The sequence below is a fragment of the Sitodiplosis mosellana genome, unplaced genomic scaffold, assembly GCF_009176505.1.
Source record: "Sitodiplosis mosellana isolate CC-2019 unplaced genomic scaffold, AAFC_SMos_1.0 Smas_scaffold_5, whole genome shotgun sequence".
Classification (NCBI taxonomy): domain Eukaryota; kingdom Metazoa; phylum Arthropoda; class Insecta; order Diptera; family Cecidomyiidae; genus Sitodiplosis; species Sitodiplosis mosellana.
In genome coordinates this window covers 2,020,509-2,040,025 of record NW_022595248.1, presented here as the reverse complement: position 1 = coordinate 2,040,025, position 19,517 = coordinate 2,020,509, and the positions used below count along the sequence as shown (strand labels likewise).

General features: G+C 36.8%; 1 protein-coding gene across 3 annotated transcripts in view; it reads right to left on the bottom strand.

Annotated features, from left to right (window-relative positions):
* The window catches only part of LOC129567140 (protein sickie), a 179,492-nt gene that overhangs the window by 121,880 nt on the left and 38,095 nt on the right, over positions 1–19,517 (bottom strand). For 2 of the 3 annotated variants that reach the window (XM_055443761.1, XM_055443762.1), the window contains exon 3: positions 4,474–4,644. In XM_055443761.1, the coding sequence (XP_055299736.1) occupies positions 4,474–4,644 (171 nt within the window). Of the gene's footprint in view, positions 1–4,473; positions 4,645–9,628; positions 10,089–14,484; positions 15,130–19,517 lie in introns of those variants that run through there. The other variant, XM_055443763.1, reaches the window with a different exon arrangement.

Sequence of the window (19,517 nt, the reverse complement as noted above, 5' to 3'; positions counted from 1 at the left end):
AGAGAGAGAGAGAGAGAGAGAGAGAGAGAGAGAGAGAGAGAGAGAGAGAGAGAGAGAGTCTGATGAGGTGTGTGTGGCGCGATGACGTAGTGCCAAATTATTAATAACATTTTGGTGTAAACACGATGATCGCATAAGATATCGATTCAAACACCGAAACCAACCCGAAAAAAAAGGTTCATTAACAAAGCGAATTCAACACATGACTGAATTTTACTCTCGTTCGACGCGGTTTTTTCTTGTCTTTTTTCTTTCGTTTTTCGTCTGCTCCACATATTTTTACTACTTGAGCTCACTTTTGGCTCATTAAACGAAATCGTTGCGGTTCTTGGTTGCCGTTGCCTTTGCCAATTCCACTACAATACAATTTTATGTTTTTTTTTTGGTGTATTTAATGCGAATTACCTTCTCGATCGTAATCTGGTGAGAATAACAAAAGCCAAAAACAGCTGATTCGATGCTTTGTTTGATTTCAAACCATATACACATACCAATAACGCGTTTGATATTCGCGAAACGAAAAATGAACAACGGAACAAAGTCATTTTAGCAAATCGACTGCACGTGCTCATATTCAACAACAAATTACATTACAGAAACATGGACACCAAAATCGCGATATAAATGAACGCGCACCACAATGTCGCTCAATAGAGAATAGGTAGCAATTGTTGTGTTATGAGAATGAGAGAGAGAAAAATATTCGAATAATTAAATTTCGACATAACAAAAATCGAATGAAATAATGGAAGAGTGTGAGTGAATTTTCTCTTTGTTTCTATGCCCGGCTTAAGGTACCAAATACCGTTAAGAAGGGCAAAGTTTCACTGCTTTTGTGGCAGCCACACCGTGGATTACATTTATTACTTAATTTCGAAAATTTTCTACGCTTTTGTTGGGAAATCGGTTTTGTGTGATGCTGTTTACGCGTTGAACGGTTGAAACGGCTTGGAAACTGTGTTTACGCGTCAGCTGAATTGGGTCGACAATCCGGCGCGTTGAATACGCCTATCTGAGATTTCTGTCACTGAACAAATTTCTCAAACATCCGACCGGAAGAGTTTACTTTTTTACTGCTCCCATTTTTTATTTACATTTCATTTGTCGCTGCATGACTTTTAACTACTCTGCGATGTTCGTGCGGCGAATATTGCAATTTCTATGAAATCATTTCATCTCTAGCCATCAACAACTTTGTAGAGTGAAATGACTTTTGTTTCGCTAGAATAGAATCGATAAACTTCCGAACTGAATATGGCTTTGCCGTATTAATGTGAAAATGCTCTGAATTTTTCTGCCATTTCAGTTAGCATCGTTTCGTTCATATGTTGGCACAATATATACACATTTTATCGAGTACTGGAGTCATACATTTTCCCGTCGTCACACACATTTATCGCCTCATGACTAATTTAAAACGGTCGCACAATATGGAGTGGTGCGTTGCACGTTTCAACTGTATATCCTTTTGCTTGGAATTACTTCGTTTTTTCACGGATAATTGAGACTATTCGAAGCGATTATAAGAAATCATGAAACTTAATTCTCATGAATGGAATCATTGCTGTTCAAATAGAATTGTTGAATAAAATATATTGAGCCATGTGAAAATCTGGTATATATGTCTCCATAAAGACCTTCAGATTCACATTCATTCCCAGTAAATCACATTATTAAACTGTCGTCTGACGATGCTGCTGCTGCTGCTGCTATTGATGTGTATTTTTATCTCTTCTGAAAATCCATTTTCAACTCTCGGCATTAGTCAGTTCTTACAAAATAATCGGTCGGCTGCTGATTGATGCAGAAATCATTTCCTGTGCCGATTAATTGATATCATTGGATGTTGCCTAATAGGATTACATTGCCGTGTGCCTGTATGCGAATTTGTATGCGATGTGAAATCTAAGTGGATTAATTACTGTCATTTTCGCTGTGCAATAAAATAGCATCACATTGCATCGCACTCGCACCCACCCATGTTGTTGCATTGTGAATAATACACTTTAATTATATGGCTTGTTGTAAATTAGCGCTGGTAATTTGAGTTATCATCATAATAATAAACTTAAACTGTGCACATTAGCGGAAAGTCAAAGCAAATGGCGAGATGGTGATTGCGATATCGATCCAATGGCATGCCTGATTATAATAACGACAGAAAAAAAGTAATAATAGTAACATGAATAAGCGTGTGAGCGCGAGCTCGCAACTGTGATTCACCTATTGAAAATGTGCAACCCATTCAAGCTATTTCCGTTAAACCGGTGCTCGATTCCGATCTTTTTTTTTATTTTAATCAGTTTTTTATATAATATAAAAAAACGGCGACATGAACTGGTTTCATCGGTGCAATATGCATTTTATTTTTGTATCAAAGCGACTGAATCGAAAGCAAGTAGCAGCCCAGCTGTTATGCGAATGACTAACGCGCCGCGCTGAATGTATAGCGACAAGATATGTTAGTTTTAATTAGTACATATTTTTTTTCTAGCGTTGCTTTAGCTTGTTCGTTCGGTAGTTCATTATTTTTTCGTTTTCAAAATGTTCTTTTTCTCTCTCAAAATCGTCGTGTTGCATCAGACGCAGGGAGCACAGCAACAAATTTTCGGTTAATGAAGTTAGTTGTGAAAAATGATGTGATGGATTCATAAAATCTAAATATAATTTATCTGACGGCAACCAATGGGCATTGTGTGTATGCGTATTCTCTAGGCCCTGAATTGATGAACAGACACCAGCGATATACACCATGTGAAGTGTTAGAAAGTGCTACTTTAAACGTCGAACGCTTCACGTTGATACTAGATGCAAACGACCCTTAAAACACGCTAAAAACCGCATTTTTAATCAGATGATGCGATCAATATCCTACACATCATGTTTTAAACGTGTTACACATTTTGAGATGATTTTATTAATTTTTCCCATGAACTTGTAATAACTCGGCTATATTTGCACTTTTTTTCGACGATGTTGTTATTTTTTTCCCGTCGTTAGTTCTTTTTTAATGACTGCCGTTCATTTTGTGTTCCCATTCATGGTTGTTGCATTATTTTTATGGTTTATTCATAGTTGATAGAGATTGAATTTTCACACCATATCGACTTTATGTGTCCCGAGACACGATTAAATTATGCGACATATTAAACCTCCGGTCAAACCAATCCCCGATGCCAATCGCTCGATTTTATAAAATTATCGAACATGTGCATTTCGCACATCGGGCCGGATGGTAGTGGTGTTCGAGTGCCATGATGGTCATTACTTTTTATCCATAAAATGTACTTTATGAAAGAGCGGCAGCAGCGTTAATGGATGGACCGGATCCACTCGTCGATTCGTGTGTATGTGCGGATTTGCAGTGAGGAGCAGAGCAATAAAAATGAATCACAGCTCAAGTGCAATAACCGAAAACCATTAAACTATAAAACATTTTCCATATTATATCCAAACGGTTATGAAGTCATTAAAGTAAACGATGCCAGAATCCAGTTTCTCTATCGAATTTCCCGAAGAATGAAGACCCGCCACATAACAATAGACAATGTTATATCAATACATTTTATGAATGAAAACATATGAAGGCGTGAGAATAAAAGACTGACGCTACCAGATTTTTCGCAAAAGCGGGATAAAAATCAGTTGCACGCAAAAGAGACATTTCAAAAGGTTGCACGCAAGAAAGAAGTATATTGTTGTTGTAATCACGGCTTTAAAATTCAAAATGCGACAAAATAAAATGTTCCGTTTGCGTGTAACCTTTTGAAATGTCTCTTTTGCGTGCAACTCATTGTTATCCCGCTTTTGCGAAAAACCTGCTAGCGTCAGTCTTTTATTCTCACGCGTTCATATAAATTATGGAGAAAGAGTGGCGTTATCATCGAGAATGTGAACCGTTTCGAGTGCATTACATAAAAATTGTATCAACAGAACCGGCGATGTTGAGTCATAAAGGAGATGATAATGCATAGTATTTAACAGTGCATTAAATGGCCATTTTCTTCTAAACTTTAATTTTACTTAACACTTCTTATGCTGTTCATTTTATGTCAAGTTCAGGATGGCGGTCAATTTTCAATTTGCCGGATCGAGGCCTCGGGTCAGCAACAAGACTTTTTAGATGCGTACAGAACAATGGCAAATATGATTATCGATTTGAAAATACAATGGGCTTGAACATAGCCAGCCAACCATCAGACGACGTGTACCATCACATTATGGAAATGTGATTATTAATACTCATTTGCATAAAACAATTTTAGCATTGGCGTTGGGCCACGAGATTAGATCGAAATTTAATTAACAACCGGCACCGATTAAATTTAATTGTCGCCATTCATTTATTAATTACACGGCGACAGCGATTTGACAGATTTGAAATCATTTAACGTCATCGGATGAGCATTTCAAGCCGTGTAACACAAGTTGTGTGTTGACATTCATTCTATGGGAAAATAGATTGTGACTTACCATTTGTTGCTGTGTTTTCGGCTTTCGTATTAAATCAGACACCTTGACTGCTGTCACACCTTCGACCACATCGGCCAACAACAGTCCATCGCGGCAATCATTCTGCAGGTCATTGACTCGTTTTTTCGATTTAACCCTCTCGAGATAGTGATTGGCCCAGTTGGTGTACACCTAAAAATAACATCAAAACAAACAAATTTGGCGTTTATTTTCTCTCGCAAACACAATTGAAATGTTACATATGTCAATTGATAAAATTATTGCAGCCACAACTCCAATTCTGACTGTAAACAGTGTGCGGTACAGTTTTTCTCCGTTCAGACACGGGAAATCGTTCTATTTTTAGTGCGCACAGACTTTTAGACATTGTGTCAACAACACATTTTGTTCGACAAAATACACATATTAATATTGTTGAACAAGTTGTTTGGAAACCAAAAAAAAAATCAATGCGCCCAGTGTATGTGTAACGAACGCAGAAAAATTATTGTATAAAATTCACATTTGGTTTCTTTGTTGTTGTTGTTTTTTCTTTCTCGATGTTGTAAATGATTACATATGTTTTTTTCGGTTTTGAGAAAAAAAAACCAACACTATTTGTAAATACATCATTGAAACATAACAAGCTGAAGCTGACAGCTCGATGAAGTGTGAAAATATATGGATTCGGATAATTATACACTTATGTCGCTGATAACGAGAACTTGTGCAAAAATGCACTTGGATGCTACAATTTTTACGCCTATTGTGTGTGTGTGTGCTTTTCGGAGTACGTGAATGAACTCCATGCTAGGGTGCCTCACACTAATTCCGGTACATAATAAAAACCAAATAGCGAAGAAAACGATTAATTGTGTGCTTCGATTAGTGAAGCATGTTCGAGGCATTAACGCGTACAAAAGATAGATCGTCTACAAGTTGTAGGCTAAAACAAACGTATCGACTAAAGACGAATAACAAACGAAAAGAGAGGAAAAACGTCGACAAGAAACACCAGAAAGAATGAACCAAAAACTACAAATGCTATTTACACATTCGATCGAACTCGGCCAAAAACCCTGTATCAAGAATACAAACATGAATATTTGTTTTTGTTATATTCATCATGTAGAAATACAACAACGGCGCTCCCATTAAATAAACAGACAAATTCAGCTCAAACTGCATCGAAAATCCCTTTTCGAATGACAAAACATTCAGTCATTCACTCAATTCCACACTCACTATGTGTTCGCATCAAAGATAAATATTTTTCGGACGAAGAAAATATTGTTTTGCAAATGCCTCGGGCAAATTCACAACATGAATATCACTTTCAAAGGACGTGAGTGAATTTCTCTTGGGTTCTGTTTGTCAAAGACCGCCTTTGACGAAATATCAATTTCATCGTTGCCGTCAGAAACAATGGCAAACGTAAAAACCAAATGTGCAATGACAACAAATGAATAGTGACAGAAATATGGCCCGAGCAAGTGATGTTTCAGCACTTTGCCAGAACAAAACTCAAAGCATACGAATGAACGAACGAAAAAGAAAAGAATTGGAAAAGTAATATCGATAATTCATGTCCTGGAGGAAGGAAAGACATCCGCAATGTACGCACAAATATCAACACCTATACTATACCCAGTATTGTCGTATCCATGGTAACAAAAGTTCCAATATTGTTTCATAACTTGCGACCATCCCCTATAATAAATAAATATTTTGTCATATATCGATCCTTCTTGACGTTCCCAACCTTCAATACCGACACTTCTGCGTCTTATCAATTGAAGATTGAAGCTGTTTGCTCACATTGAATTCAAATCGTTATTCTATGCTCAAACGAGAGGAACGAGAGTAAGAGTGAATATGAGAGAGAGAGAGGTAGGGAGAGAGAGTGTGCGTGCGTGTGAGAGAAAAAGAAACAAATAAACTCAAGTGACACACTGTCTGTCCTATATAAACCACTCGTTTATTTTAATGAAATGTATCTTGAACATTCAGTTTCGACTGGTGCGAAACATTGTTGTAAACACGTGTAATGGAATACCATATTAAAAAGCGGTGGAATATCATATTGGACATGTTCAAGCATCTCATAATGGCTCTCCTGATTCATTTACATGTTTATTAAAAAGCGAACCATTCTCCAATTTCGAATACGAACGACAAAGCCACTTCAAAAAATAATGCGGTGATAAAAATGCATCCAAGTCCATTCTAATTGCTTACAGCACTTATTATTTGGGTATTATTTTGATGACTTCAATTTTCTCTTCGAGCTTCTCTTTTTGTGCTTGTGCTTGTGTGTGTGTGTAATTTTATTATTGGTCTTGTTCTACTTATTCTATACGCTGTGTGTGTTTTTGCTTTGGAATAAAAATAATATTTACAAAGCAAACAAAATCTCTGCTGTTCAAATGGAATACGCTGTCATCGTAAATTTTATGTGGATTTTTTTCTCTTCTCCGTGAAACAAAGCCAGTGTATGTGTCTTTTACTCTGTTTGTGTTCAGTAAAAAGTGCACATCTTTACCAATCATCCATGATCAGTATACGGTTGTTATATCAACCAAAAATTACTTCTTTTTTTTCTAAAATAAAGGAAACGAAGGAATTTTCGTTGCCCTTGGTGGAATGTCGAAGATGGAGACAAAAACGAAGACATGAACGACATTAAAAGAGCTTTTCCGTGCGCCATTGAAGGAAGAAAAATGTTTCTTGTTTATTTCCAAACGAGTACGAGGGTCAATAACATGAGCAAAATGAGTTTACGCAAAATTCCGCATTTTATTATTCCAGCGGCAGAATTGTATTTGTGAACGAGACACATAAAAAATTTACGCATCCATATCCCCTCCATTTATTTCAATTCGCATGACCTGAAATTTGTCGTTCGCTTCCCTTTTTCTTTTTATTAGATTGAAAGTGACATGGAAAGTGGCTTCATTCGGTGCCATTTTATTAGCTCAAGTTATTTGATGCGGTGGCTTTAAAGTGTGCCAGAGACAGTGAACGAGAGCGAGAAAAATGCACCGAAAAATTCGTGAATATTTATGGTAATAAACCGATAATGTTTGATATAAACTAATAAAATACGGTTCTAAGCTTATTTTCACCCGAATGAAAAACGGCAACAGCGGCGATAATGCGTGGCTCATATTGACGCACAAATGCCAGAGCTTAAAATATTCATGCGGAGTATGAGTTTATGATACAAAAAAAAAATGTCTCCATTGAAGTCGAGCAGCTTTGCATTTGTTTTCCTCTTCGTTTTTTTTTTTCATTGCAATGCCGGAGTCGAGCTCATGGTAATCAATGTCAAACAGAGAGCAAAATGGCACGATTTCCAACGCTTTTTCCTCCTATGTCTCTCCGAAAGAAAAAAAAAAGCGGAAGAAGACAAGACGACAAAGTTCAGCTCTTCCTCTGTGCTTCGTTTTCATTCTAACCATATATTAGGTTCATTTTTAATGCGGCCGTTCGATATCGATCTTTCTTCCCTGTTTTGCCAGTCGTCGTCGGCGTTAGCAATCATTTCTTGCACAAAAGAACCTAGTACTATTTAAAGAGACAGGCAGCAGCAGCAGCAGAAGAGACGATTCAATGCCAATTTAAGTACATTATGGAATTATGGATTATTCATATGTTGATGTTTTGTACGTGTTGATATTGATGTTGCTGCGTCGTCTATTGTCGGGGATTTCAATTCGCCATTCGTCGCATACGACATCAGCGACAGTACCGACGACGACGACGACGCCGACGACATTTTCTGCATTGCGTTTGCAAACGGAATGAATAAATCAATGAAAAAGAAGTGAACACGTTGAATCGGAAACGAACAACGAGTCGACTAGAAAAAATTAGCTATCGTTATACCTTCATACGATGGGAGTGGAAAGCGCGCGCTCCCATTAAAAAAAATAAGATTTTCTTTTCGTTTGCAAAATCGACCGAAATACAGACAGACGACTGACGAGAACAGAAAGAGGGGAAGAGGAAGAGAGAATGAGAAAGAGAAACAGCGAGAGTGAAAAAAAAGTGCGAAAATCATGTCGCATAAAGATGAAAGAGCTTGATTTGTATGTTACTGCTAATACCACTGACAGATTTCGCTGCTTTTTTGCACTGCATCGCAGTCTGTTCGTGTGTATGCACGCAAGAGATAGAGAGAAGAAAACATTTGCTTTGAAATCCAATCTTGATCCCTTGCTTTTCCCAGTTTTTTCTCTCGCTATGTTTCGTTCGTTGAAAAACGCTACTGATTTTATTGATTGCCCTCTTTCTTATCAATGACTACTATCTTATGTCACTTTGAGTTAAAAGTGAAACGAATTAGATTAAACTCGATTTGAAAATCGATTTTCACCAGGATCGTTCGCTGTGAAACGTTATTCATGAGGCTAAATTCTTGTCATTCAAACATTGAATACGGCTACAGTTGACAGAAACACTCTTGACATGAGACTTTAAATGTACATGTACACACACCACTCGTCACACAATCATGCAACGATTTCCTTGGCTACATTTCGAGAGCAAACAAAGCAAATTATTCATCAGCTTTAATTTCCATATCGCAGATGAATTTTTGCTATGCACTCACCGGAGTGGGTATGATGGCATTTTGTGCCATCGGTTTGTATATGCAATCATAGTAATGGAACGATTGTTTTTGTATTGTTTTGACATTCTGACAGAATTACTGAATGCCATTCAGAACTTGACTCACTGATGGATATGTGAACACTTAATGGATACATGGAATTGGTTTTAAAACGAACACTTTTGGCTATTATCTTATAATATTTTCACAAGTGGATGTTTTTTTAATTAAATGCAAATGGTAATACTCGAATGTTTTCATATTAAATCGGTTTTCCCATTTATTTCAAATTGACCTGAATCAACTGATCTAAGTTGCAGTTTTCAATCCTGATTGCAATTTATACTTGACTCATTTCAAATTAGTAATTCATAAAATGGTTGAATTTTCTATAAAACGGAAGATTGTTCGGTTTCCACCTGGTCATTTCTCTGAAACCTGTACATCGAAAATACATCGATGGCTGCTGTCAATCAATGGCCAGGTGAAAAACACGAGAGAATAAACATTAAATTTAAGCAAAATACACGAGACTTAAATTCTAAATATGGAAACTCAAACCTGTGCCAAATTTTCGTGGCCAAAAGAGACGTCGTCACACGAACCCTGTCCACTGACGCATTTACCCAACATGATTGACTTGGCACTTGAATCGATATAACATTCAATTTTCACTAGAAATGTGTCATTCCCACAAAATATACTGACGGTTGAAAATGTTTGCAATCACTTTTTGTACCTCATTGACTGATGTTTAGGTACAGTACAGAGCACAGAGAAAAAAAATAGCTACCGAAGGCAACTTAAATACTACTCCATTTTAATCTTTTGATGTTCTTTTTTCACAAAAAAAAATGAATATTCATCGTTTGATGTATCAACTTCACTTCACTGTGTGATGCTGGTACAGGCGGTGGTGGTGCTGCTGCTGTTGTTGTTAGTTGTTGTTGTTGTGATTTAATTCATTGCAGTTGAATCGTTTAAAATCACCACTTTGAATTGCAGTTACAACACAAAGACGCTGAAAAATTAGCGGGAAAGCGCAGGTATGAGGTTTCAGATGTTCATCAGACCGGATCGACATCAAAGCAATTTTGCTTCATTCATGCTAATTGCATTTTCACCAGAAAAGTGAAATGTTTTTTTTTTCGAACTGAATGAAAATTTGACCGTTCATTTTGCAAGAATCATAGCCAATTTTATGTTCACTTGTTTTATTTCCAGTTTATTTTTCGCTTCCACGAGAGAGAGAGAGAGAGAGAGAGAGAGAGAGAGAGAGAGAGAGAGAGAGAGAGAGAGAGAGAGAGAGAGAGAGAGAGATAGGGAAAGAGAGAAAAGAGCGCTTATTTTTATAAATGATGACTTTAGTGCACCACAAATAATATTCCACATTGTCAGCACGTTACAGAGGTTTTTTTGCGTTTTTCTCTTCATTCATAGTGAAAAAGCATTAGCTCAAGTGCTTTATTTATCAAGTCCTCAAAAAGTTCCCTTTTTTCTTGCTTTCACCGCATTAAACAAAGAGAGACAGTGAGAGAAAGAGAGACAGAGACAACGAGTGAAAGAGAGCAAAAAACAACATGAGGAATTGTAGAACGAGACGGAATCAAATCAAAAAACGACAAATTTTTCAAGAAAAAGCGACACCGCAATTTAATGGGAATGTATGGTTGAAATGTGGCTTTTGCGTGCTGCGGCAACATTCATCATTCGGGTGTAGACAGTGCAAACAACACACTTCACGAATTGAAAATTGTATTTCTTGCGTTTCCTTTCAGCAACCATTCCATCGAATCGAGTGACAGTGAGCGAGAACGAGCAAAATTCCATGACACTGACGATTTATTTTGTTTTAGTGAAAATTGCACTGGAAATGCTTCGAAACAAGACAATTATTGAGCACTATAAATTGTGATTTGGTCTTTATCTCTTTATCTTTATCATAAGTCGTTTAACACGTTTGTGGTTCATCATCAAGACATTCCATGGCATTTCGAATTATGAAAGTGGATTTCGATCTTCGAATGAAACAAGAAACACCGCAAAAATGCTCAAGTAAATAAATCATTAAGTTTACGTAACGATAATACTTCATTTGTAGCATTCTTTTCTAGTCGAAACAATATCGTCTTTTTTTCTAAAAAAAAAACTGCCATTGCGAAATCAACAGGGGAATTGATTTTCATTAGTTTCACTGTCATTGTGGCTCTGATTTTTGAAGAAAACGAAAGAAAAGAAAAGGCGCTTCGTCTTAAAAATAGCTTCCGAATCGAAATGTGATGCTGTTTGTGGAAATTTATGGTCTTTTGAGTATTGTGCGGCGAGTAGCGAGCAAAGAGCGCGTTAGCTACAATGAAGCGTATGAATTAGCGTCATTACAACACCCAACACAACATGAACGACGCTCAAAATCAAAATTTATTGTTGGCGGCTCAAAGAGGAAACGCCACAAAATAGTTTTTAAAGACGCGCGCATCGCTACCAGATTTTTCCGTCTCTTTTGAGGAACGATGGTACGCATTGCAAGTGTTTAAAATCGGATTTGCGCTCAAATCTATTTTTGTCACTTTAATTGATTATGTTTTATTTTCATTTTCGTCTTCTTTTTTTGATCGTCTTTTGTGCCCTGCTTTTATGGATGTGCGTTATGCTTTCGGTTTATGCGTGTGTCATTTCGAATTTGAGAGAGAGAGAGAGAGAGAGAGAGAGAGAGAGAGAGAAAGCACACGATTCATTTCATTAATTACTTTGACTAAGGAGCGTGGCGACAGATCTCGTTCAATCTGAATTTATCGACGCTGAAGTGGTGTTGTCTCGAATCTAGACTATAGAAGCGGAAAATTTGCACACGTTTCATTTTTTTCTCGTTGCCAATATGCGCTCAAAACGATTTGGCAATACCTCAAGTTTGGCCACGGAAATCTATTCGATAATTTTTATGTTTGTATGCTTTGATTTCAGCTATATTTGATGTTGCAGTGTTGCAGTGTGACGCGCGCTCATTACTTGCAGGTTCATTGAACTAAGTCGCTCTGCCAGGCGACTGCACATCAATGCTGCATGTAGAATACGAGAGTGAGCAAAGGATATATTCGTTCTCTTCTTCTGCTGTATGATTATGTAAAAAGTCATAATTCATTCGAAAAATGCTCGGTGTGTTCAAGTGGCGAAAGTGAAGCACATGTTGACTCTAACAAACAAAAAAATGGAATTGTGTGTACCAATGCAAATGAAATGTGCGTAGGGAAAATATAAAGGCATACGACGAGAGAGAGAGAAAGAGAGAGAGAGAGAGAGAGAGAGACCGAGGTGATCATTCATCAGAGAGGAAAATATTAATGATTTTTTTACTATGCGAAGCACGATATCGCTCGTTTTTCATACATTTTATATATTTATATTTTCAACCGTTTGTTTGAAATATATACACATGAAAACAAAACAAAATGTCATCGTTCTGCGTGTTTTTACTGCCGGATTCAAAATGCGAACACACGGTGCAAATGTTCCGTTTCGAGCGCGGCTGTTATGCAAATACGCGCTCGCTCCTTCTCGTTGGCAATTGTGCAAGTACACGGTTATCATTATTATGCATATTTGTCACACTTTTACGCGTCATGCTCGGAAAGCATGCGAAAAATTGACTTCGCTACCGAATAAATGAAGATTTTAACTCGCGACGGAAAATCGGTTCTTCCTCCACTTTTGGCTTTCTTTCTCTTTCTCTGGGCTTTCTTTGCTCTCTTCACTCTCTCCTTCCCTTTCATGTCTGCCTCTTTATTGCTCTGCATCTGCCTCTCTCTTTCTTTCTCTTTCTGTTTCTTTCTGCAACTCTCTTTGCCGTTCTCCTAAATCGATTGTGCAGAAGAAGTATTTCTTCCAGAGGAAATGCGAAAGAAAACAATGGCATCAACTCTTGAATGAAGTCATTTCACCTTGCGAAACGCACGACATGCCACAGTTTTGTGAAACTGGGATAAAAATCATTACGCTATGATGGAAAATACGAAATTAAATTATGTGAAAATGTACACTTTGCGTAATGAAATGGCCTAAAGCTGATGAGAAGACTGAAAATGAGCGGTATTTTGATGAAATGAGCCAATTATTATTCGAAAATATGAAGGTTTTCCCTCGTATTTTGACGTGTCATTATCAATGAAAAAAAAATCGACAAAAGAATAACACGGTAAAGTTGGTTGCTCAGGTTTAGGCGCTGATGCTGTTAAATCACAAATTCCATTTGCACATCTCGCCTGAGTTGAACCGTTAAGCCCGGCCAAAGCAACTGCGTTTCTAAAGGAAATGTTGGCTCCATATCTTTTGTGTGATTGTTTTCATTTGCTCTCTGTGTGTGTTTTTTTCTTGTTCTCTCATTTAAATAGGAACTCGTTGCTCGTACATATTTATGCTACGTTGCGAGAGGAAATAAGCCGTTGCACATGGAGCTGATTGAAAAGGTTTTTGATGTGAAAAGAAGTGAAATGAACGCGCGCGCGCGCGGTGCCAGTGTTTAAAATAAGGAGAGAGCGCGCGCGATTGTGACTGTGTAGTGTAATTGTGACGCTCGACTGGTGATGCTGCTGTTTATTTTTACCACATTATGCTTGTGTTTTAATGTTTATGTTTTTCCTGCAGTATTCACTTCATGCCATTCAACTGTGTTTTTTTTTGCTCATTTCAACGGTTCGGAGTCGAATTTTCGTATCTTTTTTGTTCTCTTGGTTGCGTTCGTACCGGATTGAATTTTTCATCTTTCGTGAAAATAACATGAAAAATTGCATTTAAATGAGGGAAGAAAAATGACGTGGAACAGCGAGAAAAAGGCAGAAAAAAACAACATCAACCGCAGCAGCACCGCGATGATGGAACTACAGCGAAGGATGGCTTGAATATGATAATAATATGACAAGATGTCGAAATAAGAAACTGCAAAAAAGAATAACCAAGTCGTGTTGATGACTATGACATTATGACGTAAAACACAATTCACCGTGATTTCGCAATAACTTTTCCATTTAAAATGTCTCATTATATTGTCAAACGCTTCGTTATGACACAAGACTATGCAGATGTTGCGATGATTCCAACGCTTCACATTGATGCCTTCAATAATGTTATGCGCTCGAATCACTGCACTGACTTTCTCTCTCTCTCTCTCTCACTCTCTCACTGTGTGTATAATTTCATTCGGTTTGAATGTCGCGTCTCTCATTATAAGTACACATATCACACACTTTTTCCCGCAAAGAACAAATCACACATATCTTTTGGTGAAGCAATATAAATGAACGAGAAAAAGGGGAAGAAATAATGTGAAACGATCTGATGAGGTGTCAAGTGAAATGTAAATTAAAACGCGTTGCTTTTTTCTCGCGCAAATAATAATTAATGCGCTCTGAGTCTGCACAATTTACCGGAACACAATGAATCACTTTTGATATTGATGGCAGATAAAGTTTATCATGTTTTCAATATATATATTTTTTTATCGATTCGATGATTTGCAGCATCAATAATGCACTGTCAATGGGTTCAACGAGTTTCCTTCAGACGCTTTTATCTTCAATTTTGTTTTTCACATTTTTTTTTATTTCCATCAATTTTCGCGTGTTCTTTGGTTGATTTTCGATATTTTATTTTGGCAATTTTCTTGTTACGAACTCTTCGACTTTTGGATTTTTACATTTTTTTCGATCTTTTTTCCTTCTTTTGAATTTTGAGCTTCAAATTTTTTTCTTTCTAGTCACAACTCTTCATTTCACTTCCTGTCAAACTAAATTATTCTCAATTAAATTCGATTTCCATAGGAAACAATGCACAATCTCACTTTAGAATAAAACTTAACAATGCGACGCTATGGCTTTAAATAAATCGTAGACACAAAACAAACGATCCAAATCGATTAAAATGTTCAGTTTGATCGCGTTTGTAACAATGTAACATGAAAAGCAACAGTAATCGGTTTTCTTTTGTTGTATGTCGGTCGAAGATCTGTCGATCATCGCTTCGGGTGCGACGATCACACTTTTTTGTGTCTTCAAATGATGTGTATAAAACAATATGTGCACAGATTTCACAGTTGAATTGTTTATTCGGTTAGAATGACGACGAAGACTTCGAATAAGACACACGGAATCCCGTTCGAATGCAATAGCGGCACACGACCAACTGTCGTTGGATCGTTTGAAAATCGAATCATGCCATAGGCATGAAGCGAACAAACGAGCCTAGCCAAAACATAAACAAAAAGGAAGCACAATACGGAATAGGAAAGCGGCAGAACGAAATGAAAATCGTAATAAAATAGATGAAACTGATGACGATCGTGCGCGCATCAAATGATGTCAAGTGAGAAAGAGAGACCGAACGACCGGGTGCTGTGCGAAGACGCAGCGCGTCGTCAAGACTCACGAGATGGAAATAGTCGCTCGATTATCGCGTCTCCATTAGCACACTATATCAATTCTGTGGCAGAGTCACATATACGAACAAACACACAAGACACAACGATACAGCGAGAAAGAGAGCGTCAGTCACGCAAATGATCGAAATCAGCAACGGGTCAGCCGTCAACCGTAAGCACTGTAGCGTAGATAATTCATTGCGGATTTTCTAGCAGTTTGGTTTCACTTTTGTTTGCAAAGCGTGAACAAATGCGCGCACGAGAGCTATACGTTATTGTCTGTCTCTCTTGATAACCTTTTTTTTCTTCTGTTTGTTAGCGACGAAACGTCACTCTCATTTTCTGATTGCACATCAACGAATCCAAGGTCTTTGCTGTTGATTTTGCTGTCTTTGCGTGCCAAACGTGAAACCATTTTCGTAAGTTTTTTTTAATTGGATTTGACAGTTGAAAGAGTCAGTATAAAATGTAGGATCGTCGGCTTGAAATTAGATATATATATATGCATGGCTTAAATCGTGATCCATGCGATTCAATCAGTCAGATTAAATTATATGAGATTTACATGTTCAGCTGCTAGTTTTTCGAAATTGTTGTCATTTCGGAAATGATAGACATTACGCAATTGAAATTGAGATTGGGTCAAGAATTTTTCTACTGAAAACTATCAAAACCGATAAACAATGCTCAATTTGATGTTTTGTTGACGTCTATAAACAAAACGATCCATCACGGATTTAGCCACTGACATGCGATACGCAAATTGACGAATTTGCTCAAGAATTGTTGTCGTCTTTCGACTCGTGCTCTTTAGTTTGTGCAAAGTAATTTTTCATTTGAATGAAATGCCATTCAAAATTGAATACTGTGGTTATTTTGTCATTCGTTTCATTTTCACGTTCTTTGGCTGTTCATTTTCTTCTTCTTCTTATGCTTATTCTGCTTCTTCTGTTTATTCTTCTCCTACTCCCTCTTCTTCACATGCCACATGCAAATTCTGTGCTGTAATTCATTTGATTTTTCAACATTATTTGACTTCAACCGCAATATAAGGCAGTCATTGTGGGCGTTCGAAACGATTTTTCATTTCAATTTAAAAGTTTGTGTAAATTGACATGTGCTGAACGAGAGCGATTTTTCAAAGCATCTTCTTTTCATCCTGGAGCAATTCATGAAAAACTGCGTGTTAGACCATTAACAAAGGGAGACAAAGCAGCGAGAATATTGAATTTATTACACTCATGTGACAACATTGTTTCGCTGCTTGTCTATCGTTCGTTCGTTCCCCGGTGGCATAACTAAGATAAAAAATGGTGCATAAAACATTGCTAAAGTAGCTTGTGCTTGTTACGACATGGAACCCACGGCAAAAAACATTGCACCTTCGAAGCTTTTAAAAACATTGATAAAATCCTTTGTCACCGATATTTTGCCAATGATTTACATCTTCTTCTTGAAAAAAGTTTGCCGAGAAAGAAAAAAAAAACAAATGTGGTTTGGATTTGTGCACTGGATGAAAGTGTGAGGGCTTGCCATTAGCATGGTTAAATAAATGTGAACCAGCGATTTACTTGTATTTTGGCTGTAGCTTATTTACGAAAACTTTGCAGCGGTAGATGAGCTATGCAGAAGAAAAAAAACCACCACCACCGCTTTTTATGACGACACACGTTTTCAATCGCTTATTTACGCACCGCCGCTACTTCTCTTTTTTGCCCGTTCAATTCTTGTGCATTGAATATTTTACTGTTGTGTGTAGCATATGTTTTGTGCAGCGCTTTCGCTGCTCAAAGGTAACTAACAACCAAATGTATTTAAGAAGAGAAAATTGGTGCACGCGGCACGGAAATTTATCACTCACTATATCTCATCTTTGTATGTTTATCTTTTGCCAGTAGGTACGCGCGCTGCGTGTGTATGCATGGTAGAACAATACAGAACATTTCACGCTTGACGCAAAACTTTTCCATTTGATAAGTACATCGTAAGAACATGTACCAACACAAATAACTCAAACAAACCGGATTAAGATATGGAAGAAAAAAAATGGAAAACGAAATTGCACACAAGAGAGGATGAGTGCGAGTGGTGGAGAGAGAGAAAGAGAAAAGTTGATTTACTTGCGTATAAACACCGCGAGCGATATAATCTACGCAAAAATACAATTTATATTCGGATGAATGTGTCTACGGGAAATGAGCATCATGGCGACGACGACGATTCACTTTAGTTGAAGGAGAAGAGTTTGTGAAAAATTCAATTTGCTTTTCATATTCTTGGAAACTGGTTGAAACTGCAAGGAGTTTTAATAGGCTGAATATATGAGCGTATCCATTTTGGATGTGATGCTTCTCTACATGGTAGAATGAACGGAATATTTTAACATCGAGCAGAAATTAAAAGGTTTTCAAATTGAGCAATTTTACAGCAAATATTCCAAAGCTAAATCAAAACTAATTATTATTCAATTGCAGAGAACATTTCAAAAGCAACATCGTTTCATTGCATTTTTATTGGATACCATTCAAAATGATTACACCGATAGAGACTGAAAGCATATATAAAGTGATATTAGATGCACTAAAGTCTGTAATCAAGTTATGCATTAAATTGCTTTATCGATCAAGAAGGCTCGTAACATTCTATTACATATTTGTTGTGCTCATGCTCACAAACTCAGCTCGTTTCCTCGTAAAGGCAAGCTTTACTAAAGTGGATTTTGTTTGAAATTGAGGCGCTTGCAAGTCAAAATCCAATTTCACAAAATTATGCCAAAAAAAGAAAAGTAAACAAAATCTGAACAATTCGTTAGGAAAACTCTTTGCTTGTTTTACCAACTCGGTTGCGCTTCTTTCTAGACTCTTTATTGATTACCTCAACGCTTATACAATATGATTGTTTTGCGTTAGCAAAACATGCAACTTTTTTCTCTATGCTCAAATTCTATTTCGGTGTGTGCATAAAAATCCGTGCGGTAATTTGAGGTTTAAATCGTGCTTATTTGCCAAATGAGTGTAATTTGATCCGCTTGACATGAACATACCTGTTCCAAGCAGTTGGAAACAATGCTATGGTATATTTAGACGTGCACAAGCTGCACATGTCTCAAACTTTCGTTTACAGAGAAAAAAAATCTTCTATATTGGATGTTCAAGGGCAGAGCACGGTCTGAAGTTTAAGAAATTGTAGTGACATTTAAATGTTTATTCTATTTTTTCAGGAAACGATGACGAACAAAATAATGTCCTATTTCCTGGAAATATTGCGTATCTAGTATAACCTTTTTCGAAATTCAGAATCAATTTCTCTATAGTTTAAACTATATAATAAAACTAAAAAATTAATGACCAAGAGGGATATGACATAATACTGAACTTAGGATAACAAATCTCAGAAATCGGATTTATAAAAGAATGATACAGTGATGTTATTATGATAGATATTACACTCATAAAAAAGGTTAACAAAAACATACATTTTAATAACTTCCAAAGAATTTTATTTTCAAATTACAAACATTAAACCAAAAATTCATTTTCATTCCATTTTATAAGTCACTTTATTTAACAGCCTAAATGTATAAAACTCAATTGCCATTCATCAATAGAGAATAAGAAAGGATAGAAGAACTATCACTATAATTATCATTAACTAATTGTAACCAGAAGCTTTTTCATTTTCTGAGTATTCAATTGGAGAAAAACGACAATCACTGGTGGGTTTGTTGTTATCCAACTGTGTGATAAAAAATGCAACCGAAACGTAGAATTACGTACTTTGATTCGTGGAAAAGCTAAAAACAAATTAAGGGTTTGATCGAATTTAAATAAGAATAAAATTAAGTTAAATGTTTTCTTTTTTTCATTGTCACTCCCATTTGGGACACGCGTGCCAGAAAGAGTAAACTACCAGGTATAAATATATGGAGAGCAATTCGTTTTGGCTCAGTATAATTTCAACAGTGAACCGGTGTAGAAAATTGTTAAACCATGAAGGTGTTGCATTTGGATCAAAAGACACTGAAACTGTTGGGCATAATCAGTT